The sequence below is a fragment of the Podarcis liolepis genome (assembly GCF_965112155.1).
Source record: "Podarcis liolepis genome assembly, chromosome: 13".
Lineage (NCBI taxonomy): Eukaryota > Metazoa > Chordata > Lepidosauria > Squamata > Lacertidae > Podarcis > Podarcis liolepis.
The window spans coordinates 16,358,864-16,382,413 of NC_139573.1; the positions used below are offsets into that span (position 1 = coordinate 16,358,864).

General features: G+C 45.8%; 1 protein-coding gene and 1 long non-coding RNA gene across 8 annotated transcripts; one reads left to right on the plus strand and one right to left on the minus strand.

Moving 5' to 3' along the window:
• The first annotated feature begins 244 nt into the window (after window positions 1-244).
• Window positions 245-13,403, plus strand: LOC310691167 (sulfotransferase 1C2-like). 7 transcript variants are annotated; one of them, XM_083470813.1, is made up of 10 exons: window positions 245-527; window positions 1,549-1,680; window positions 4,906-4,977; window positions 6,667-6,835; window positions 7,718-7,843; window positions 8,614-8,711; window positions 10,904-11,030; window positions 11,261-11,355; window positions 12,160-12,340; window positions 13,161-13,403. In XM_083470813.1, exons 4-10 carry the CDS (start codon window positions 6,673-6,675, stop codon window positions 13,271-13,273), a joined length of 903 nt encoding a protein of 300 aa, XP_083326939.1. In that variant the 5' UTR covers window positions 245-527; window positions 1,549-1,680; window positions 4,906-4,977; window positions 6,667-6,672; the 3' UTR covers window positions 13,274-13,403. The 7 variants fall into 7 exon arrangements, with proteins under 7 accessions (XP_083326939.1, XP_083326940.1, XP_083326936.1 ...); XM_083470810.1 differs by having other exon boundaries at window positions 313-527; window positions 1,546-1,680; window positions 6,664-6,835; XM_083470814.1 differs by lacking the exon at window positions 4,906-4,977 and having other exon boundaries at window positions 312-527; window positions 1,546-1,680; window positions 6,664-6,835.
• A 1,967-nt stretch (window positions 13,404-15,370) lies between these two features.
• Window positions 15,371-18,881, minus strand: LOC310692333. The gene is made up of 2 exons (XR_014518723.1): window positions 18,730-18,881; window positions 15,371-16,051 (listed from the first exon to the last, which is right to left on the minus strand). It is a non-coding gene; the product is annotated as an uncharacterized lncRNA (long non-coding RNA).
• Window positions 18,882-23,550: the final 4,669 nt, after the last annotated feature.

Genomic DNA, 23,550 nt, shown 5'->3' on the forward strand with positions numbered 1-23,550 from the left:
TATTGTAGCGAAGAAGAAGGTGAAGAAGACATGCCCCCCCCCCATTCCGTATCAGGCTACAAATTTAATAAAGCTTCCACAACCCCTGGTGTGATGTGCTAGCCATGCAGAGAGAAATTAGGAGTGCTTACCAGTTATATTAAAGGAGAGCGTGATCTGTGTGGCATAAGTGGTTGAGATACAGTCTTGCAGTCTGTAGCTGCATAAACGCTTGGGCACATGTAGAAAGAGACAGCTTCTACCTACCTGTCTTTAGTGTAACATGGGAACAAGCCTATCAAAAAAGAAATGGCAAGTTTACCACGTAATATGTGATCCAGCGATTAGGCTGTATGAACGCTACACACATCGGGTTTGTATCATTTTGCCTGTCCTCACTTCTCAGAAATCCTGGGAATTTGAATTCTGTTGAGGTGCAAAGAATCCTCTTTCAGAAGTCCCTAGCCTCTCTTCACAAAACAACAACGCCCAGAGTTTCAGGAAAAGGATTTGACGGTGAATCACTTTGCTGCATGGGTATGACCCTAGTAAGTGAGTCAATTCCCATCTGCTTAATTTTGGTAATGGATCTGTACTCTGCATCCTCTCTGGTCTCCGTTAGATTGGTGCTTAATGTGTAAGTTTAGTTCAGTTGAGTTTGATTGAAAAAGCAGGGGCATTTTATCCCAAGAATAATATCGAGCAATTCAGTATAGCGCAAACAAAGCATTTAGTACAGTGGTGTCCAAAGGGCCAGATTTGATGAAGTGATGAAGTGAAGGGCCATAATGGCCGACCAAAGTTGTTAACCTTTTTTTAGGATTTTACCCCAAAGTTGTTGAGGTTTTTTTATACGATTGAAGATTGAGGTTTGGGGGGGGCGGATTAAACCAACTGGCGGACTTTGGGCATGCCTCGTTTAGTACGTACAGTAGTACCTCTGGTTACGTACTTAATTCGTTCCGGAGGTCCGTTCTTAACCTGAAACTGTTCTTAACCTGAAGCACCACTTTAGCTAATGGGGCCTACTGCTGCCACCGCGCCGCCGGAACACGATTTCTGTTCTCATCCTTAAGCTAAGTTCTTAACCTGAAGCACTATTTCTGGGTTAGCAGAGTCTGTAACCTGAAGCGTATGTAACCCGAGGTACCACTGTATGTACGAAGTGTTCGATTCTAATGAATACTAGACAATTCGGGCCCTAAAAAAAAGATGGGCTATTCCTCAAAGGGTCTAGCTAAACTCTAGAATTCTCTACCGCAAGATGTAGTGGTGTTCACCAACTTGAGTGGGTTTATTCAAAGAGTATTAGACAAATTCATGGAGCACAGGGCTATCCATAGCTATGCTGACATTCTACCTCTACTGCCGATGGCCAGTATGCCTCTGGATACCTGCTGCTGGGGAACACAAATGGGGAAAGCACTGTCAGGCTTGGTTCCTTTTTGTTCCCTTGGTCACAGTGAGACCAGGATGCTGGAATAGATGGGCCTTTGTCCTGGTCCAGCAGGGCTTATTTCCATATGAGAGAGTCAGAAATTGAGACTGTGGTGTGTGTTTTTGCAGCAGCAAGATGACTGGTGCCCAGCTTGAGATTCTGCCACTCCCCCCACATACAGAACTTTCTCTGCCTTTCTACAGAACTACAACACCCCTCTTTAGATAAAACAAGTGCAGTTTGAATGCAGAAAGGTGTCAAAAGTAAAGAGGTGGCTATAAATCATTGGTGATCTAGGCAGGTATGCCCAGGAACAAACAAGGGGGGGTTCTTGATACAATTCATAACCATATCACTGATCAAACTAAGCAGATGGACTTTGGAACTGGGATTAAGCTCAAACAGGTTGTGGAAAGGGAAGTCTCTTGGAAGCTAGCAATGGTGATTGGGTTGGGGTTCTGCCAATCAAATGACCTACAGTATGTTTCAATGTAAAAAAGAAAAGATTAGCCACTGAGGCCACACTTGGCATTTCCAGGAACCCCAGAGCGCTTGGCTGTTGGACAGATCCATGTAAGTAGCTACGTCTAGGAGACTCTTCACCACTTTCTCCTTTAAAATCTCTGTGGTGTAGTGGTTAAGAGCGGTAGTCTCGTAATCTGGTGAACCGAGTTCACGTCTCCGCTCCTCCACATGCAGCTGCTGGGTGACCTTGGGCTAGTCACACTTCTCTGAAATCTCTCAGCCCCACTCACCTCACAGAGTTTGTTGTGGGGGAGGAAGGGAAAGGAGAATGTTAGCTGCTTTGAGACTCCTTAGGGTAGTGATAAAGTGGGTTATCAAATACAAACTACTACTCCTCCTCCTCCTCTTCTTCTTCTTCTACTTCTTCTTCTTCTTCTTCTTCTTCTTCTTCTTCTTCTTCTTCTTCTTCTTCCTTCTCCTCCTCCTCCTCCTCCTCCTCCTCCTCCTCCTCCTCCTCCTCCTCCTCCTCTTCTGTTAAATGGTGTTGGCAGACTGAACTGAACAAGCTTGATGTTGTAGGAGTATGCACAGCTAAATTCTGGATGTGATTGGCTGCAAATTAAGAAAAGGGTGCCTTAAGAGGCAAATAATTTCACCCAGAGGCAGAGACCTACCATGATGTGAATTTTCTGCTTAAGCTTGGAGAGCAAAGAGGAGAGAGAGCGAGAGAGAGCAAACCTGTGGACTCAGTGCTCTTCAGGCAAGTTTCACTGGAATTAACAGGAACCGGGCAAGTCTGGGTGTGACCGCAGCCCCCAATGAGTTCACTAGGGATTCTTCTGGAAAATTTCCGAAGTGGTTTTGTGCCTGTAAACGCAGTGTTGCCAGATGCTGGCCTGTCCCTTCAGATCACTGAGTCTCTAGTCCTCCATTGTGCATAAGCAAGAGACATGTTTCCCTTCAAGGCGCCAAGTGTGGAATGGATGCTGTTGAGCCGCAGAGGTGGAAACGGTTCATTTTCCAACTTCCACGATAGCTGGGTCTACCTCTGCCATTGGAGGCAGTATGCAGGGAATTGCCAAGGATTAAGAGAGCGCTGTTGCGTTCATGTCCTGCATGTGGGTTTCCTCCAGGCATCCGGTTGGCCACTGTGAGAACAAGAGAGCCAGGGTGGTATAGCAGCAAAGTGTTGGACCAGGACTGAGGAGACCCGGGTTCAAATTCCTGCTTCATCCATGAAGCTCACTTGATGACCTTGGGCCTAGTTATCTCTCTCAGCCTAACCTACCTCACAGCAGAGGCACCAGCTCATGAGTGAGATGGGGGGGGGGGTTTTCCAACGTTACACGCAATTGATGATCCAGTTCAAAAATCATGCAGTAATTGTTTCTGAGCTGGTGGCTGTCGGACGTGGGTGCCAGGAGCAGGTCAACAATAAATCACTCAGCATCAATGATATTAACTCTTTATTTAATAAAGCACGGTCAGCTCAGAAGGCCAGGCCTAATGAGCACAGCCACTCATCCCAGCAGATATTGCCTCTATGTGGCAGTTGTGAGGACTGCCTTTCCACAGTTGCCTAAGTCTCTTCCTCCCCCAGGTCCTTCCCAAGCAATCTGAGACTCTGTCACTGTATCTGTCTTTGCTCTTCCCTCTTCATACCTTTTCTGGTTCTGGGACACCAGGGGAGAGGGGAGCTGGTCACAGGAGGAGGGGATGACACCCCAGCTGCTTCAATGGCCTGCCTCATCTCTGTCTCTTGGCCCCCCTCCTCTCCAGCCTCCGCTTCTGCCTCTGATACTGAACTGCTCTCTGCCACAGACTCTTCCTGCTCACTAAGCCCTGTTACCTCTTCAGCTTCCGACACCTCCTCCCACTCTTCTCACTCTGACAACTCATTGTTGTCCCACCACCACTCCCTGGGCTCTGAGCCTTCTTCCCTTGGGGGTTCCCCAGCTGGTGCCTCCCACCCTCCTCTGCATCCAGCCATCCCACAACGGTGGCCTTCAGCCAGCCCATCAGTATCATCTGACTTTGGTGATGGTTTGGGCTCCTTCAGAATTTCCACACATCTTGAGCCTAATCCAAATGGCTGTCAAATCAAAACTGATGAAGTGTTACAGAGAGAGCTGCCCATCTAATGACCCTCCGTTAGACAGCAACGCCCGAACCACATCACACTTTTGGTCTCAAAGACATGAACTTGTTGGTTAAACCTTGAAGAGCAAAGTGACAGACTCTGCTGGGTAAAGTAGACAGGATTCCCCATCTTAAATCCACTGCTATTGAATTGGCATCAGATCCAGAGCTTCCAAACAAAAACAGCAACAGCAAGCCTTCCAGAGCAGCAGGCAATCTGGGGAAGAATTTTGCATTCCAAAAATCATGTATTGGTTTGAAGAGAAATTTGGGGGCTTCTAATCCCCTGGAGACCAAACTATACAGTATATGGCACTTACTTCCTAGTAGATCTCCTTCCCAAAGACACCCTGTGAACTCCAGCAAAAGACTGGCATGGTGTGGGAAAGACCTTAATCCTTTTCCTCTGAAAATACCTCTCTCCCCACAAAAAAAAATCCCTTCCCCAAATGGCTCCCCCTCCTTCCTCAAGTTTCCTCCGATCACCCCTTGGAGGATGGGAAGGATTTTTGCTTCTTTATGTAGCTATTCAAACTCCCTCCCTCCAAGGTTTGAAGAGCAAATTTACTGGCAGTGCTCCGCATAGGTCCAGCTTAGTGATCCTTCACAGTTCCAGGAATGCAAAACTGATGTCACCTGCCGTGCTCCTATTTAACTTTAAAGGCAGCTGAGGAGCGGAATCTGTTTTGTCAAGGCTGGGGGCAGACGGCAGCTAACTGCCTGGTTAAATTGTCGAGAAAACAACCCAAAAGTACTTAGGAAGTTTAACTGTGTAGCTTTTACGCTACAAAGCTTTGGAGGGGAAAGCTTTTAATCCACCTCTTCTGGGAGGGACCTTCCAAGCTTTTCAACTAGGAACCAATCAGACCCGGTTTCCTTTCCAGTTGTGGCTGCTGCAGGGAAGGACCCAACCGGGAAGTCTTTGAAATTCAACATCAACTCGGCAAGGACGAAAGGTACAAAACTGGCAATAAGTTGGTCTTTCGGAGTGGCAGTACCCCACACTTTGAAGCGCTCCCTGGTTTCCCTGTACTGTACTCTTTTTGGTGCCTGCTGAAAATATTTCTGTTTAGGCAAACCTACCCAGACATGTGCTGTCATGTGTTTTGAACTGGCTTTTAGCTTACAGTTTGAATTACAGTAATTGTGGGATGTTTAAAATAGTTGTTTTTAACTGAATTGGGTTTTGTTTTTGTTTTTTACTGATGATTTGATTGTCTTATTCTTTTTGCAAACTGCTTTGGGGCTTCATTACAATCAACCAGTATATAGACCTCATGTAGTACCATCTAAATCTAAGCGGTCTGTCTCAAGAGGTTCCTGCTAAACCCCAAATGAGTGTCCACTCTCTGCTTGGACAAGGAATTTTAGGGTGTTTCAAACTCACACCTGAGCCTTCTTCCCTGCCCCATTCAATTTACATTTTTCTTAACCTATAACATTTTAAGTTTATGGGGGAGGGGGGACGGACAATATGTGATCTGGCCATTTGTCCACTGCAGAGCCTCTGCCTACCTAGATGCAACAGAGAGTGATTCTTCTGTGACACGTTAAATTTTAAAGTGCCCCAAGACACAGGCTGCAGACACGCTGTGGGATATAACGTAAGCAGGCAAGTACAACACTTCCTGTTTGCCCTGAGCAGACACAGAGGGGGATGTTACTGCAGCCAGGAGGACTTCCTGTCACACCTGGTCTGGAGCATCCTCCCCCTGCGTGTGGCCAGGTAGATGGGCGGGGCCCTATGAGACCCTGTACAAGAGCTGCTCACACAGCCATCTTCCCTTTCTCTCTTTTGCTGCTTTCTTCCGATACTGATGTATTTAGCTGTCTGCTGGCTCTCAGCCAGCAGGGCATGGGCTTATATCCCTACATGGAATGAGTCCACTCTGGTTTCTGTAACTTCAAGCTAAAGCCTGCCTTCAGGGAACCTACTGTGAACTGAATGTAAGTAAACTTCTTGTTATACTTTTAAAAGAAGACTGTTGTGCCTTTATTCTTTTTAGGAGGGATAAAGGGGGAATTTACTGGGATCAAACCCAATCTGGACAATCCAGATTGGATTGCTTAAGTAAAGAGATTCAAACGAATCTACTGACTCACAAGTGTGAGTTAGGAAGGATAATATTTAATCAATATATCCTCTCCTACTATCCACGACATTCCCACGCACGCCACACATTTAAAGCACTTATCCACCCAAAAAAGAAAACTGGGAACTGTAGTTTACCCCTCAAATAGCTATAATACCCAGCGCCCTGGTGGATGGAAAGGTAGGGAAGAGGTTGTGGAGGGGGGCAGAGCTATCTGAGAGAAGCTGTGGGTCCAATGGGGATGCACAGGGGCCATGACTGTATCCTCCTCTTTTCCTGCCTTCCTTTTTCTCTGGCAGGGCTCTTGCGCCTTTTGGCAGGCAGAAATTAAAAAGGTGAAGAAGCCCTTCTGAGGAAACCCACCTCCAGCTGTGTTGTGCATGCCTGTTGTTGTTAAAGGCTCAAGAGTCCTGATATATATAACAAAGAGAGAGATGGCAACCATAACCCAAACGCTTACGGTAGCAACCATGGAAGGTCTCTTCCCTCAAAGACAGAGACGCATAATAATGCAAGGCGCTGTATTTTCCTTGTGTCTTGTTTCCCCAGCAGAGAGCAATGCCTACAGGACAAGGGAAAGATGCCCAACCAGAGGGGCGCCCCGAGCTGGGCGAAGTGGACGGGATTCCCCTGGCAAAGGCTACTTGTCTGGAATGGAGCCGGATCCAGAGCTTCCAGGCGAAGCCAGACGACCTGCTCATTTGTACATATCCCAAAGCAGGTAAATTATCCAGGGACAAAGCTGCATCCAGTTTGGGAGTTTCAGGAGCACAAAACTGAAGATGAGTCCAGCAAGAGTCCTATATTGCCTTCAGAAAGACGGTTCTGCTAGGTCAGGCATAGACAAACTCAGCCCTCCAGATGTTTTGGGACTACAATTCCCATCATCCCTGACCACTGGTCCTGTTAGCTAGGGATGATGGGAGTTGTAGTCCCAAAACATCTGGCGGGCCGAGTTTGCCTGTGTCTGTGCCAGGTAGACGATTATTACATTCAGCTCTGTGGGTGGTGATCATTCCATGCATTAATGTTTGTTCTTTTTATTTTCAGAGCACATACAGGGCTCAGAATCTCTAGGTTCCTCCTTTGTGTGTTTATTGTTATTATTATTATTAAAAAAACCAAGTTCCTAGTCCTAGTGAGTTTGAATGCTGTGCTTAAAACCATGTTTTCAGAGAGGGCTTTAAAGGTCTCTGTATCTCCTTTTCTTACAGCTAGCAGAAGCAATATAAAGTGTGCAAAGTTGGCACATAGTGGTAAATATGCAAAATCTATTCAGGATGCAGAATAATTAGCTTGCTGTGCTACTGATTACTGTAAACTTTCTGGGCACAGATCCACAACACAACTTTGCACCTGCTAGTTCATAGTGATAGATGGAAAGCAATATGCATTAGTGGCTGGAGTCACATGGGTGCTGAGCTGTATACAGCATGCACAAGAGCCCTGTTGTGGATCCCTGTTGGGGATTTAAGTTTTAAATAGCAGACAGGGCAAGAGAGCTGAGGTCCTGGGCAAAAGACTGGGCCTGAATATATGACTGCTGATTTTCCTTCTCTCTCTCTCTCTCTCTCTCTCTCTCTCTCTCTGCGCATTATGCCAGGTACCACCTGGATACAAGAGATAGTGGATATGATCCAACAAGAAGGCGACCTGGAGAAATGCCAGCGGGCCCCTGTGCATCATCGCCACCCATTCATTGAGTGGGCACGGCCACCCCAGCCCTCAGGTGACAAATACAGCACCATCCATATTCCTGTGGTGCCCAACCCAATCTCTGGGCGGGGAGAGACTGCTTTTACTCACTTTCCTTGGAATGAAGGTCCCTGGAGACTGTGGCATCTTTAGGAAATATGGCTTTACTTGCACAGATGTGCAACCTGAGCATAGGCTCACAGAAGGAACATTCCAGCAGATCTTGGCCTCCCCTTTAGGTTTCCAGGGAGCCTCTGTCCCTGTCTTTCTCTAGCTTCCAGCCCAGACAAAACTCACCCCAGATTAGCCCCCCCCCGGCCTCCCCCCCCCCCGCTTTCTAGAATGAAATGGTATCCAGCCAGGTGAGATGGGGAAAGGACCACTCTTCTCCTCCAGAAGCATCTCCAGTTGTTTCTATGGCAACACACCTGGTCTTCGCCAGCTTCTAGGCATCTGCAGATAGGATGCTTAACAGACTTGGCCAGGGCCCTCATTTTGAAAAAGAGACCATTCTGACCAGTTCAGCAGGTTCCCTCTTGTACAGGCTGCCATGTTGTAGATACAAAACCACAGGCTTGGTTGGAACCCATAGGTTTCCTCCAAACCAACCCTTCAATCCTATAACATTATAAAATGGGTTTATCATCATAACCACCTTCCCCAGGTCTCCCGGAAAGGCCAATCATGTAACTTGATTTGGATTTTGAAATGGATTCCTTTTTCGCTGTGTTTTGCCCTCCGAAATGGGACAGGATGTTCTCCCATCCCTGTTCTGCCACTAATGCCTCACTCTTCTTTGAGCAGGGGTTGATCAAGCGAACGCGATGCCTTCTCCACGGACTCTGAAAACCCATCTCCCTGTGCAGTTGCTCCCTCGGTCCTTTTGGGAGCAGAACTGCAAGGTAAGGGATGGGAAAGGGGGCCTCACACTTTGGGAAGAGACACCCTTTTGCTTCATTCTGAGAGGTAGATCCTAGGGCTAAACTAGGTGCCATGCTAATTTCGGGAAGGCAATCAGCATGTATGCTTTTAAAAATATAAAAATATCAATAACAGCTGTGAGATACCCTAAGCAGGACTCCTCCTTCTCCCCTCCATTGCAATGTTGCAACAAAAATGTCTTTCTGATTCAAATAGCTTTGCAGAGACAATATTCCTTGGGATTCAGACCATGGTGAAGAGCTAATCTCTCCCTTTCCACTCCCTGTGGTTCCAGCACCCTCAGACCTGCTCTTTACATTTTAAAAAAATGTGCATAGTAATTGCATTCGCGCAATTAATTTCAACATCTGTGGCCCTCCAGATGTTGTTGAACTACAACTCCCATTATCCCTAAAGGTTGGCTACATTAGCTGGGGCTGATAGGAGTTGGAATCTGACCACATCTTGGAGGGGCACAGGTTTCCCATTCCCAAATTTGGACCTTAGGCAGCTCTCTACCGCTTGGCTTGTAAACCAGATTCAACCCAACTGCCGGAGCAGCTACTTCCCATTTCCAGATGTTTGTCTGGATGCGATGAAAGTCTTTTTGTTGTGGGACGGTCGCACATGTCCTATGTGGTTCAGCTGCCACCACGTGGCAAACAGGTATCTGGACTCCATGGGGTGCCTCTCAGCCTCTTGTGACCTTTGCGAGAGAATGGTCCAAGGATATATGATGCTGTTGCATTGCTAGGCAGGGTCAGCTCCAGACTGTCTGTATTCTGCACGAGGGATTCAGGCACATACCAGAACATTAGATCTCTGCAGTTGTCAGGGTGCTGTCAGCGGATCCTGGCTGGTTGCCAAGGAAAGTATAAAGACACAGAAGAGTTTCTTACTGCCCTTTTTCATTTCAGTCTTTACAGAGAGAGGCTATAGAGCCCAGCCTCTTGGATAATGGCGTTGTCCCAAGTGAATCTCCACCCCCCCATCTCTCCCACTTCCTCATTCGTCATTTTTATCGTCTCCTCTATGGGTGCTGCTACGTGTCCTTGTCTTCGAACTCTTTGCTCTCCTACTTTTAAGGCTCGCCGGGTTCTGGGAGATGGAGGGTCTGCAATGCTTTCTAATGACTGCATGTCAGCCAGTTGTTGCTCTGGCTCTCCCATGATTTCCCAACTTTCCCCCTCATCTGCCTCTGAGCTGCGACCTCCCTCAACCCCCTGTTGTAAATCTATACTGTCTTCCTCTTCCTCCTCCCTGGAAGGTTCAGGATGGGGAGGCGGTCTCCACCATTCCTCCTCTGCCCAGTCCCAGCAGTTAAAATAGATTGAAGTGCTTTTTGCAGTTTGGTAAGTAATGGGGATATACACTGCAAAGTTTGGTGTGAATGAATGATCAGCAGTGGGGAAATGTATAACCACCATGCAAACGAAACAGGATGGATGCCATTGTTGTATAACCTCCCTGCACACAAATCAGAACAAATGCTCTGTGAAGACTGTAATGTGGGTGCTTCCAGATGACCTGTTAATATATTGACCATTCATCCTGATTAGTTTTGCGGGGAGCTTAGCAGACATAGATTTAGTGAGCATTCATCCTGACTTGTTGTGGGGAGGTTAGATGACGTTGCATCAAAGCAAGAGCTAGTCCACACTTTCTAGTACATTTCCCCTTCACTTTCCTTATTGCAAAAAATCCAATAGTTGAGGGGATGCAGGTTTGTGATGCAAGACTGATTGTGGCTGCAGCAGCCCATAGCATTTTGAGGACTTTTATTTGCTGCTGTGTCCAGCTGAGGAGTCCGGGGTTGTGTTTAGGAAAGGTTACAAAGCTTCCCTGAGTTGTTGGGCAAGTTGTAGGGAGCTGGTTTAAGTCTATGGAAAGTGTGTTGCCTCCAAGACAACTATAATCATGCAACCTGAATATTTCTTTACACGGCTGTCATTATTTTGGGGTGGCATTAGGTTTGGAAGCACCCCTTGTGTAATATCTGTATAAACTTTGTGCAAGCAAAAGGAAGGAGAGAAAGATGCTGAAAAGAGGATACTTGGGTGAGCTAGAGAAGTCCTACGTCTGTCATCTTGGTGCTTCCTGGAGAAAAAGCTTGTTAATGACTGAATCTCCTAGTTAAATGCATTAATGTCTCCCATTTGTCTTCCCCATTCAGTTCCTTTATGTGGCAAGGAATGCCAAGGACTGCATGGTGTCCTATTTCCATTTCCAAAGGATGAGCAAGGTGGTACCTGCCCCCGGAACATGGCAGGAATATTTTGAGACTTTCATGGCAGGCAAAGGTGAGTTAAAAACAATGCACCCTTCCCTCCTAATCTTTTTGATTCTAGCAATAATGACAACACTTTGCGCATGTGAGAAAGTTAGAATAAGGAAAAGGTCAGATGCAGTTGGTGACAGTGTTTATAAATTGCATTTGGTGGTGATGTTAGCAGCAGTAGCATTGTGTTTTTTTGCTCCTGCTGGGGGATTTGTCACTGTGCTCCTCATCACCCAACTCTGTGTCTTCCAGTGGGCTGGGGCCCGTGGTACGATCATGTCAAAGGCTGGTGGAAGGCAAAAGACACACACCGTGTGCTCTACCTCTTCTATGAAGACATAAAAAAGGTGAGCAGATCGGGAAGGTGGGGCCTTCTGGACAGCATTCCTTGCGGAGATCAGACTCTGGCAATAGTGCAGGGATGATGTGGAGTGAATCTGCATAGGGGAGAAAGTGTCAAAAAGCCTGTCCCATCTGCCACACCCAGAATGAATTGCTGGTGAGAATCAGATGGTGGCTCTGTCGTCGCCTCTCCCTCATCTCTTGCCAAAAGGGAGCAGGAAGAGGCTGCTAGTAAGCTGGGGGTGGGACAGCTCCACAAACATATTTGCCTGCCTATCCTTGGTCTTCTTTCTCCACCTTCATCTGCCATTTTATAAGCTTTCAGCAGATCCTGTGTTGTGTCTCCAACCCTGGTTTCCAATCTTGCCTACTTGCCTCCTCCTCCTTGTTCTATGTTAGCGATACCGGGCCTGATCCTGCAGACACTGCTCACATGTCCCAGGTACCCTTTGACACTACAGCAGCCTTCACCGTGGCCTATAAACAGGGGGGACGGGAGGACTCAAGGTTGAGGGGGACTGCATTTGAGGGAGGACAAGAATACAGTGACCACAGCAATAAGCCCTGCAAACAAGGAATAAAACCTGTTAATGTGGTTTCCTTCTGGCTTTTACACTATTATGAGGGAGGTCTCCATGTTGGCCAGTTTGAAAAAATGGGCAGATTGTGGAAGATTTACAAGCAGATCTGTCTGCTTGGGATGCCAAGGCACTTCTCCTAAACATTCCTGTTCTCAGTGCCACCCTGCCCCTTCCTGGCGACCTTTTTCTCAGGCCAAACCCTGCTGCACTTTCTCCATCTCCACACAGGACCCAAAGCGTGAGATCCAGAAGGTGATGCAATTCATAGGGAAGCAACTGGATGAGGCGACCGTGGACAAGATTGTCCGCCACACTTCCTTCGAAGTCATGAAGGACAACCCCATGGCCAACCGGGCTGGCGTGCCCATCTCGGTCATGGACCTGTCCATTTCCCCATTCATGAGGAAAGGTATGGCTTCCCCCTCAACATCTTTATTTTGTATGGTGCCAACTAAGCTCAACAGGCAGAATGCTGAAATCCCACAAGTCACATCACCTGAAGGAAACGGGCATTTTCTTAGAGGGCCCTCCAGAATGGTGTTTTAATGTTCATTGGCGGTGGGTTTATTCATTGTTCTGCGATGCTACTCCATGTTTGCTGTCTGGAAGGGTATAGTGAGGCAAAACTGGAACAAAAAGGAACCAGAACGTTTGTGGTATAAAAAGTTGCAGGATTTCAGTTGTGGAAAATGAAGCAGTGTGACCACTCCAAAATGTTTGTGGGCGCACACAGCATTGGAAGTGGTATCTCATGTGACCACAAATCATCATGAAAATACAGTGGTACCTCGGTTAAGTACTTAATTCATTCCAGAGGTCCGTTCTTAACCTGAAACTGTTCTTAACCTGAAGCACCACTTTAGCTAATGGGGCCTCCCGCTGCCACCGTGCGATTTCTGTTCTCATCCTGAAGCAAAGTTCTTAATCCAAGGTACTATTTCTGGGTTAGCAGAGCCTGTAACCTGAAGCGTATGTAACCTGAAGCGTATGTAACCCGAGGTATCACTGTACAAGAAGGATATCTAAGTCTCCAACATATATAGACTTTTTCTTCGAACATCCCCCCACGCCCTTGCAAAATCTCTCATTGAGGGATTACTGCTACATCCTAATGACATTGAGCGTTGTGAATATACCCACCCTGGTAGTTTATGGGGCATAATAGCAGACAGTGCCATTGAAAACTTCTCCCCATTATGCTGAGTGGATTGTGTGTGTTTCTTTTATAGGGACAGTTGGGGACTGGAAGAATCACTTCACGGTGGCTCAGAATGAGCGGTTCAATGAAGACTACCAAAGAAAGATGGCTGATACTACGCTGACATTCACCATGGAGCTCTGAGAGCCAAAAGTCCAATGTCAGAATCCCTTAAGAGGTTTCCCTGAAAAGTGAAGGCTCACCTCAGCCAATGTCCTCAGGGGGTTTGCCTTTTCCGGCAGCACTAATAAAGAAAAAGTGTTTTATAATTTCATAGGCTGTATGTTTGGATGCTTGATTCCATGTGGGTGGGGACACGGCTTTCTGCTTGGTGGCATTTCCTGATGCACACTGTGGCATTTGCTTTCTGGTGCAGAACTTGGTACATCTGTGAGGCCCCTAAAAACTCCAGCTTTCACTGAGAGAGGTGGGAGAAGTCTAGGGCACTTCTAGCCTGTGACTATTTTCAGGTGAGATTCAGCTTTAATTGCACAGCCTGAATTTGCTGGCATGTGGCTGAATCTTACCTGAAAATTGGATCACTTGATATGGAATGACCCCTCTTGTAAAAGAAACCCAGTTCCTCAAAAGATCCAATTTCTTGCAGTGATGGGGAAATGCCCCAGAAAGTGAGAGATAAACACTTGCTAGCCTCACAATCCATCTAACCTCCTCACAAACAAATATGGGTGAGAGCTCATTCAATACCCAGCATTGGCTAACCTGTCTGCAAACAAACCAGGATGAATGGCCGATTAGCTTAGCTTCAATATCTGTTTGTCTCTTCACAACTGAAGAGACAAGTTCTTACGAATGTGAGCACAACATTTCTGATTGTCCTGTTGCTATTTTGGTGGATTCAGTCGGTAAAGCTGTGCAATTAAAGTTGCTTTGCAACTCTTGCACAACAAATGCACTCTCCCCACCAAAAATCTCAGACTTTTTCTGATAAGTAAAGCAAAATGTTTGTGATCAAGAGAGGGGAAATGCAATGGAAAGAGGGGGACAGCATTTGCTTGATGCAACATCCTGTAACTGCCCCACAGTCAAGTCAGAGTTGTTATAAGAATTCTAATGTCCTAAATATAAAATAAACGTTCATAAATGTACAAGGCAAACACATACTTAAGTATATAAACCATGTGTCTGAAATAGTACAGGAGAGCAATCCTGAAGCTATTTTGACTCTCCCAAATTGACCTTAATTGTTTCTATGCAAGGAGGAAGGAAATGGGGAAAAGCTTTCCAATTGTCTTTTGCTTACCTGTCTTAAGGGCATATTTGTGCAGGAATAGGGTGAGCCTGTGACCCGGTTTCAGGAAAGTATTTACCATCAGGAAAGTATTTACCATCACAAAAGAATAGCCAGGCTGCCCAGGTAAAGCAATCGGTGACCATTAACAGATATCCTGGCAAACAGGATTTCTGCTGTAGACCACCGGCTTCTGTGATGTATGTATAATGTTTTGGGTTGTGGTCTTGAGCTACAGGGTGGGCAATTTTAAAAGTCTATATAAGGGCTTGCGCACCATTGTTTGGGGTTCCTCCTGCATGTGGTGAGTGAGGACCCTGTTGCAACAGTTTAATAAAGATCAGGCTTACTAGCTGCTTTGCTTCTCAATATTCTCTGGTTGGCCTCTTATTTTCTCCTACCGATGGAGAACCCACTTAAGGACTCTATATGGGCTCTTGGATGCCCCATAAGGGAAAAAGAGCAGGTTTTTTCTATAACAGTGAATGCTCAATAAAAAGCCGAGATCCTCTAACCTCCCCACACATTTTGTGTGAACAAAACGCTCAATCAACAGGATACCTGAAAATGGCCTGGCTTAAGAGTGTGAACACTGCTTCAGATGGCCAGATGGCCGGAGTCTTTTGGCAGATCCTGATTCCACCCAGTTACCGGCTGCATCTCCTGCCTACCAACAACTCCTGAGACCTTCCCTGCTGTTTCATGATTATACAAAGGGGTGAGGCAGGGGCCACGCAGAGCCCTGAGGCCTGACACTGGCGCCAAATCCTGCTCAGCCTCTTCTGGATTCTGAGATGTCACCAGGCCTGCTTTGAAGCCGATTTTGTGCAGTGTGTAAACATGTTTAGAACAAAGGAACCCAATCAAACTTGAGATTAGCCTGGCTTGCCCAGTATCTGGTTGTGCACCACTCTTTTGGGACCCCACTATACCCAGTCACTTTCACAGGTCTGCCCTGAATCCCAGAAGACTAAACTAGAACAAGCCAATACAGGAACCAGAAAATTCTTTACTATGTACTTGCCACACCAGGCAATATTATCACGATTGTTTCTTGTCCAAGCACCTTCATCAGGGTTTCATTTCAGTGCTAGGTACTTCAGGAGTCGCTTTCCTTAGCCTCCAACTCCCCATACCCCGACGGATGTTCCTCAGGGGCTTCGTCCAATGTGTTGCTTCTCCTGACGGCTGCGTCTTGGCAGTCATCCAGGCAAAGATTTCTCTCCCTGTCCTCCTTCTCCTTTGCCCACCTCTGTAGCACTCCTTGTGGCCAGTTGAGTTGAGTATAGTACGTTTCGACTGGGGGGGCAGAAGACCTCAGACACTGACAGTGGACATCTGCTCTTAACTCGGCCAGTGCTCTCAGGGGATGGCGGAGCCTCATCAGGCCCTGTGGTTCTTGGCTATTTTTGTCTGGCTCCTTCCCAAGTCTCCTGGCTGTGTCTTTTGGGTGGACCTGAGCCAGCTCCCTGGGATCTGCGCCTCTGGATGGGGATTGTTCAGACCGGAAAGAGGCGGAATCCATGATGCAACAGGAGAGGAGGCAGCCTTGGTTATCAAGGTGTGGAATTGGTTATCGGCTATTCTTTTGTACAAGGATTGCGGCCACCACAGCGGCTGAGGGCAACCTCCACACCTTGGCACTGGCACACACAGCTGGTGGAAAGTTTCTGGGGGGGAAATTAGGAAAATTAGAACCAGGTTACCTAAACGATTGCCTTCTACTATATCAGGGATGGGGAACCTCAGGCCCTCCTGCCCCCAGGCTGCCCTGCCTCCTGGACCCCTCACTGACCCTCCACCACCCCTCCCTTAGTGACTTTTGCCAGGCTGGAATTGTATCCTTCGACTGCAATGAACTTTCTTCCTTGCATGAATGAAGGGCTGTGCTTGTGTAAGGACCACAGGTTTTCATGTTCCTGCTTACCGTCAGTGCCAGATTTACATATAAGCTAAACAAGCTATAGCTTAGGGCCCCACTCTCTTGGTGGGGCCCAAAAAAATTAAAGGAAAAAAACTGGATGCACATTTCCAAAATAGAAGATGAAAAACAAATAAAATAAAATCTAGATACAGCAAATGGCTTTAGATACCTATTAGGTCCATAAATTACCATATAGTACGTTTCTGAGCACAATTCAAAGTGTTGCTGCTGACCTTTAAAGCCCTAAACGACCTCAGTCCAGTATACCTGAAGGAGCGTCTCCACACCCATCCTTCTGCCTGGACACTGAGGTCCAGTCCCAAGGGCCTTCTGGTGGTTCCCTCGCTGCGAGAAGCCAAGTTAGAGAGCCTTCTCGGTAGTGGCACCCGCCCTGTGGAACACCCTCCCACCAGATGTCAAAGAGAAAAACAACTACCAGACTTTTAGAAGACATCTGAGGGCAGCCCTGTTTAGGGAAGCTTTTAATGTTTAATAGACTATTGTATTTTAATATTCTGTTGGAAGCTGCCCAGAGAGGCTGGGGAAACCCAGCCAGATGGGCTGGGTATAAATAAATTATTATTATGATTATAGCATACATTAAACACAAAATACAGCGGCAATTTGTTGCTGACAAAGAACAGCTGGACATATAAAAGGGCCCCATTAGCTTCAGTAGCTTAGGGCCTCATCAAACCTAAATCTGGCCCTGCTCACAGTATACATGTGAAAATGGTATCCACTGAAGTTCTTCCTTTTTGCTTCTCTGACTCCACTCACTTCCTGCATCTGGCTCCTCCCATCATTGCTAAGTGCCCTAAGATCACCTGCATGGGTGAGATTCCCCACCCTTCCTCTATATGCATTCGGCAGATCCCTGAGATTGTCAGAGGAGGCCTTGCTGATGGTGCCTCAGCTGTGCAAGGCCACCTGGTGGTAACATTCCCTCTGGAACGCTCTCCCACCTAGGACTGGGGAAGCACCGACTGTTAGGGGCATCTGACTTTTACTAAAAACTATATTGTTTGCTCAGGCTTTCCCGGATGAATAGCACTGATCCTACTGCCCAATACCATTTGTTGATATCTGTAACATTGGTGGCGGTTGCGTTTTTAATTGTTTAAATGTATTTTTGTAAGCTATTTTTGCAAAAAAAGAGTATTTTTCTGTGTATAAGTTGCCCCCATATATAAGACGTCCCCTATTTTTAGGCACTCTAATTTAAGAAAATGGGGGGGAGATTACCCTGTGTATAAGATGACCCATAGTTTTTTGCATAATTTTAAAGTAAAAAAACCTAGTCTTATACACGGAAAAGTATGGTATATTTGTCAAAACTACATACAAAAAAATGTGTTTATTAAAATAAATTCACACTAAAATGTGAGGTGTGTTTTTTTCCAACACACAAATTTCAGCAGAAATGTGGAAAACTGAATTTCTGGTTATAAAACTGAGAAAAGGAGAGAACCGCAACTGACATGGCTCACCTACCCCTGTGAGGGGTTAAGGAAAAGGGATGGTCTGCCAATTCTCGCATAACAGGCCGGGAACACAGAGGGTGTTAGTGCCGAGTGTTTTTGTAAAAGGTTAACATAATAAATAAATATTACACTGATAGTAATTACAAAAGGGAAATAAATTACCACAGAAGTGGTATTTACTATTTTACTGGGAGTGGTATTTTACTATCAGAGGCATTTACTATTTTATCGGGAGTAACTGTTTCTTGGTGAGGAGTTAGTATAACCTAAGTTGAAGTAATGATATTTTCCTTCCTTCCCACAACATAAGTTCAAAATGGATCAAATTCAATTTATTTATATCCTGCCCATCTGGCTGGGTTTCCCCAGCCACTCTCGGCAGCTTCCAACAAAGATTAAAAATACATTAAAACATCAGTCATTAAAAACTTCTCCAAAGAGGGCTGCCTTCAGATGTCTTCTAAACGTCAGATACTTGTTTATTTCCTTGACATCTGTTTGGAGGGCGTTCCACAGGGCGGGGCCACTACTGAGAAGGCCCTCTGCTTGGTTCCCTGTAACTTGGCCTCTCGCAGCGAGGGAACTGCCAGAAGGCCCTCGGCGCTGAACCTCAGTGTCCAGGCAGAACAATGGGGGTGGAGCTGCTCGTTCAGGTATACTGGACCAAGGCCGTTTAGGGCTTTAAAGGTCAACACCAACACTTAAAGAGATGCCATGGCTGAAAGGAGGTTGTGAGTGTAAGAAAGATGGGAAGCAAATGTAACCAGGGGAGCCTAATTCATGCCTTATCAGGAAACAGGGCAAACAAAACAATGGTTTTACGCATTCACTGTTTTCTGCCTTCCTGAACTGGGAACAAATCACCATAATTGTACATCAGTCTTGCTTCCTTCGGCACACTGGTCCCAAACGAAACTGGTTGCTACGTGAACATACATACCTATGTTAAATGATTTGCAAGAGCAAGATCCCTAGCATCCCAGATTGCCTTCACATCCAGTTGCCTCCACATCCAGAAAACACCTGTAGTGGTTTTGAAAGCTTTTATTACCAGATTGAAGGGTGGGAACAGCTGCTAGTACTTAGTACTCCTTTGTTGCCATGACAACTGAAAGTCCCTTTGCTGGTTGCCAAGACAATGGAGTTCCCATGGGGATGAAGGTTCCTTCCCTCAAGCCCAACCAGATCTGATCACCAGAAGGTTGGAAGCACCTAGAAATATTGCAGGTAACTTTTGCCTGATGGCTAAGAATTTTCTAGTCACGACAGCATTTTCTCATTTTGCTCTGTTGCTAACTCCTTTTTAAACTAATTCAACTTTCTGTGTCGCTCTCTTGGCTGTTTGAAAGTCGCTTTCCCAAAAAAATGCTATTGGTGTTCCTTAATCTTTTCAGATAGATTCTTACTTTAAATTCTTAATATTTTTTTAATACTTGATATTTTCATGTTACTGTGAGGCAAATTTGGTAATGAATGCTAAATGAATTACCCTGCGCTACCAAACCTTGGCTGCTGTGAAGTTCTTCTCCTTTGCACAGGTCCATCAATCTCATTAAGTTAAAACTGTACTCAGTATCTAGATCTACCATTAAAACAACCCGCACAAATTGTTATTAACCGACAACTTAACACAAATGATACGCCTTTCAATATTTTCAGGTTAAGCATTATGTTGAGGGAGAAATTGCAACAAAATCAACATCCCTTTTATAACAAATATTTCTGGAACCTGGTTTAAGAATAACTCTCTCAAGAACATGTTAAGAGCACCCCTAAACTTTTTTTTAGAATAAAAAAAGCACTGCTGGTCATGTCCACAGAATATGATTTGGGAGAGTCAAAATGGCTTCAGGATTGCTCTCCTGTACTATTTCAGACATGTAGTTTATATACTTATGTATGTGTTTGCCTTGCACAAAAACAACCACAAAAAACTGTAACATCGGTGTATTTTATTTTCACTTTTGAAATGCCTGTTAAGAGGTGAAACCAAATTTCAAAGGTGGTTTGCCACCTTCAGGAACAGAAACCCAGTGTCTGGAATAGAAGCATAATTGGCAAATCTTTCTCCTAACACTGCATTTCCTCACTGGGAAGAAGCTTTCTGTTCATTTCTGCCTGACCAGGTCGTTAATTTCTTATTAATTACTGCACAATACGCTGGAGGAGAGAAAAAGATCCTGCGTTTGGGGCAGATTCATTTCGTCTGACTCATGCCATCGCCATGCAAGGCGAAGAAGCCATGCTCTCTGTCTGAGCCACTGACCTAATTTCCACGGTTACCATGCCAACGCCCGAAGGCCATTCAAAAGCCGACAGGCCGGGCCTCTAAACTAGATCGAACCGGTTTCAAGGACGCAGACAGAGAAAAAGCGGCAGTTCAGCGGAAGGAACCATTTCGCAGCAGTAGAATGGGGGGGGGGGTTGTGAGGCGGAAAGGAAGCAGACTTCGGGTGTGAATCCTTTGCGAGTGTTATACTGTACAAGTTTTCTAATACAAGTTTTCTAATGTCAAACGGGAGCGAAGAGAGGTGACAGATTTTTCAACAGAGAAATCAGATTTTTGATGAGTAAAACTGCTGATGATAATAAAAATTTAAAAATGATAATATTTAGGAAGAATTTGCAATAGCATAAATGTCACTGGCAATATTTTTTTTTTAAATCATAGAATTGTAGAGTTGGAAAGATCTAGTCCAACCCCCTGCAATGCAGGAATCTCAACTAAAGCATCCATGACAAATATACCTAACCCAACTCATAAACAGGTGTTTAGGAGGTCCAACAGCTTGGTAGATTTATGCGACCATTCCCTAGTAAGATCATACAAGAAATTCATGGCGCATGAGGACATCTGAGGCTTCTAGCCAGAATTTCTGCATTCTCTGTACCATGCCCATGAGGCGGACTGAGACAGCTGCCTTGGGTGGCAAATTCCAAGGGGTAATAATAATAATAATTTTTTATTTATACCCCGCCCTCCCCAGCCAAGACCGGGCTCAGGGCGGCTATGGATAGTGCCATGGACGCCCCCCACTGCTGCAGGAGAAGTGAGGAGAAGCAGTTATGGCAGACCCTCCAAGTGTCCCTATTTTCCAGGGACATCCCTGATTTAGAGAAGCCATCCTGACTTCTGATTTGATCCCGCAGTGCCCCACTTTTCCTTAGCATATCCCTATTTTCATTGGAGAAATGTTGGAGGGTATGGAGTTATCCAATCCCCGAGCCGCCTGAAGGCAATCCTGTACAGTGGTACCTCGGGTTACATACGCTTCAGGTTACAGACTCTGCTAACCCAGAAATAGTGCTTCAGGTTAAGAACTTTGCTTCACGATGAGAACAGAAATCGTGCTCCAGCGGCGCAGCAGCAGCAGGAGGCCCCATTAGCTAAAGTGGTGCTTCAGGTTAAGAACAGTTTCAGGTAAAGTATGGACCTTCGGAACGAATTAAGTACTTAACGCGAGGTACCACTGTATAGGGAAGGTTTTTTAAAAAATGTTTAATGTTTTATTATGTTATTATATATGTTGGGCGCTGCCCAGAGTTGCTGGGGCAACAAAGTAAGATGTGTGGGGTATAAATAGTAAAATTATCATTATGGAATGAGACATTCCTATTTTCATCAGAGAAATGTCGGAGGGTGTGGTATGGCGGCAAGCTCTCACAAGAGCCCGCAAAACCATGTGTGACCTCAGCTAGCAAGGCTTCAGCAGGGGCAGCAAATGGTGAGGGGTGTGGATGCTGGGAAGCACTTTCCTGTTTCACCTCAGGCGGCAAAATGGGATGGGCCACCCTTGGTCTCTGAATACCAGTTGCTTGTGGACTTCGCATGGGCATCTGGTTAGCCACTGCAAGACCAGTGAGACTAGGCAGGCCTTTTCCCTGATATAACAGGCTCTTCTTTTGCCAAGGACCAGCTGCCATAGCAGCAGTGGCCTCCAGCAAATGGGGACTGGATGTACCAAACTCAGCGGACACTACCAGTGGACTCCCAGCAGGGAGGGACCTACACTGGTCGCTTGACCCGGGTGAGCCTAAAGGAGCCTGAAATATACTCGGAGTCGAGAGTGGATTTAATGCTCTTTATTCAGCTCATAGTGGTGAGGAGGAATGGAAGTTCCCCCACAAAATCTGCTTTATATACATTATTTACACAATGTGCTGCACGTGATTGGCTAATTCCGAGATTCTCCTGTAGGCCAATTGGGTTGTGGATTCACTTCCACCTGGAGCTGGATTGGGTGGCTCCTGCGGACCAATCATACTGCTGCATTGTTCTAGGACCAGTCAGACTGCTGGATTTTGGATCCTATTCAACTCAGTACATAACAGAGCCCATCATCCAAGGACTTGGGTGAGTGCGGAGAGGGGGCTGTGAAGCTTCATGCAGTGCAACTCAGTCACAGAAGGCAGGAATGGCCAACAACTTGGTGGATTTAAAAGAGGACTGGACAAATTTATGGAGGAGACAGCTATTGATGTCTGCTAGCTATGATGGCTCTGCTCTGCCTCGGTCAGAGGCAGAGATGCTTCTGAATAATACCAGTTGCTGAAAATCGCAGGAGGGGAGTTGCTCTTGTGTTCTAATCCTGCTTGTCAGTTTCCCAAAAGAGGCATCTGGCTGCCCATGGTGCAAACAGGATGCTGGTCTTGATGGGCCTGATCCTGAAAGCTCTTCTTATGTTGTTGGGTTATTATGGGAGAGAATGGTGGCCTCACATCAGGGTCTGGTGGTGGCATGGAGCCATTGCATAATTTGTTCTCAGATCCATGTGAAATCTCTACACTGATCCCTTCAGCATGTGAAGTGATAAGAAAGACGGTGGTGCCTCCGTGCATGTGCAGAATGTCTCTCCCACCTCCTTCAAGTGACCACAATGAGCCACCACATATCTGAGATGAAAGGCTTTTGGTTCCATCTCAACTGTGATTCCTGAATTGCAGGTAGCTGAAGTCGAAGACCTTTGGGATCCTTCAAATTCTGTGATTTTGTGAGAGAGAACCAAGTGAGAGATCCCACCAGCTACTTGCTTTGGCTTAAAATAAAAAATTCCTTCCAGTAGCACCTTAAAGACCAACTAAGTTAGTTCTTGGTATGAGCTTTCCTGTGCATGCACACTTCTCTTTGTTTCTTGAAAGTGTGAAGTCATGAATGGTTCTGTCACATTTTACGAATTTCATTTGCTTTGATCAGTTGTGCGACACTTACTTGGCAAGCCAAACTTTCTGTAACTGTGAAATATGAAGAGTATCAATCACACTGTAAAAAAGTTGTAAAATAGCAATAGTGGTATTTTATTGTGATAAAATAGCCTGCAAAGCCTTGCCCCTTGGAAGTACTGCATGTCTGTTGTAAAGACCCGTTAACTCCATAAAAGTAATCCGGATTGGCAAACATGTTGGTCTGTTACAGCAAAACAAAGGAAAGAGTCCTATCGCAGAACCTAACAGAATTATAGTGAGGTAGGAAGCCCCTTTTTAAACTTAGTTGGTTTCTAAGGTGCTAATGGACAATTTCATTTTATTTTAGATTATAGTGAGTGACACAACCCTTTGTGGAATAGAGTCCTCATCACCAGATCTAAGTGTGGGATCTCGTTCATGAAAGGATTACGGTTACAGTAAATCTCTAAGGCTTTAAGATGCCACAATACTCTTTCCCCACTTTTTTCTAGCTGGAACAGACGGCTCAATAAAATGCATTTATTATTCTGAACCTCCCTCCTCCCCCCTCGTTTGTTAATTTGGTTGCTTCCAGGCT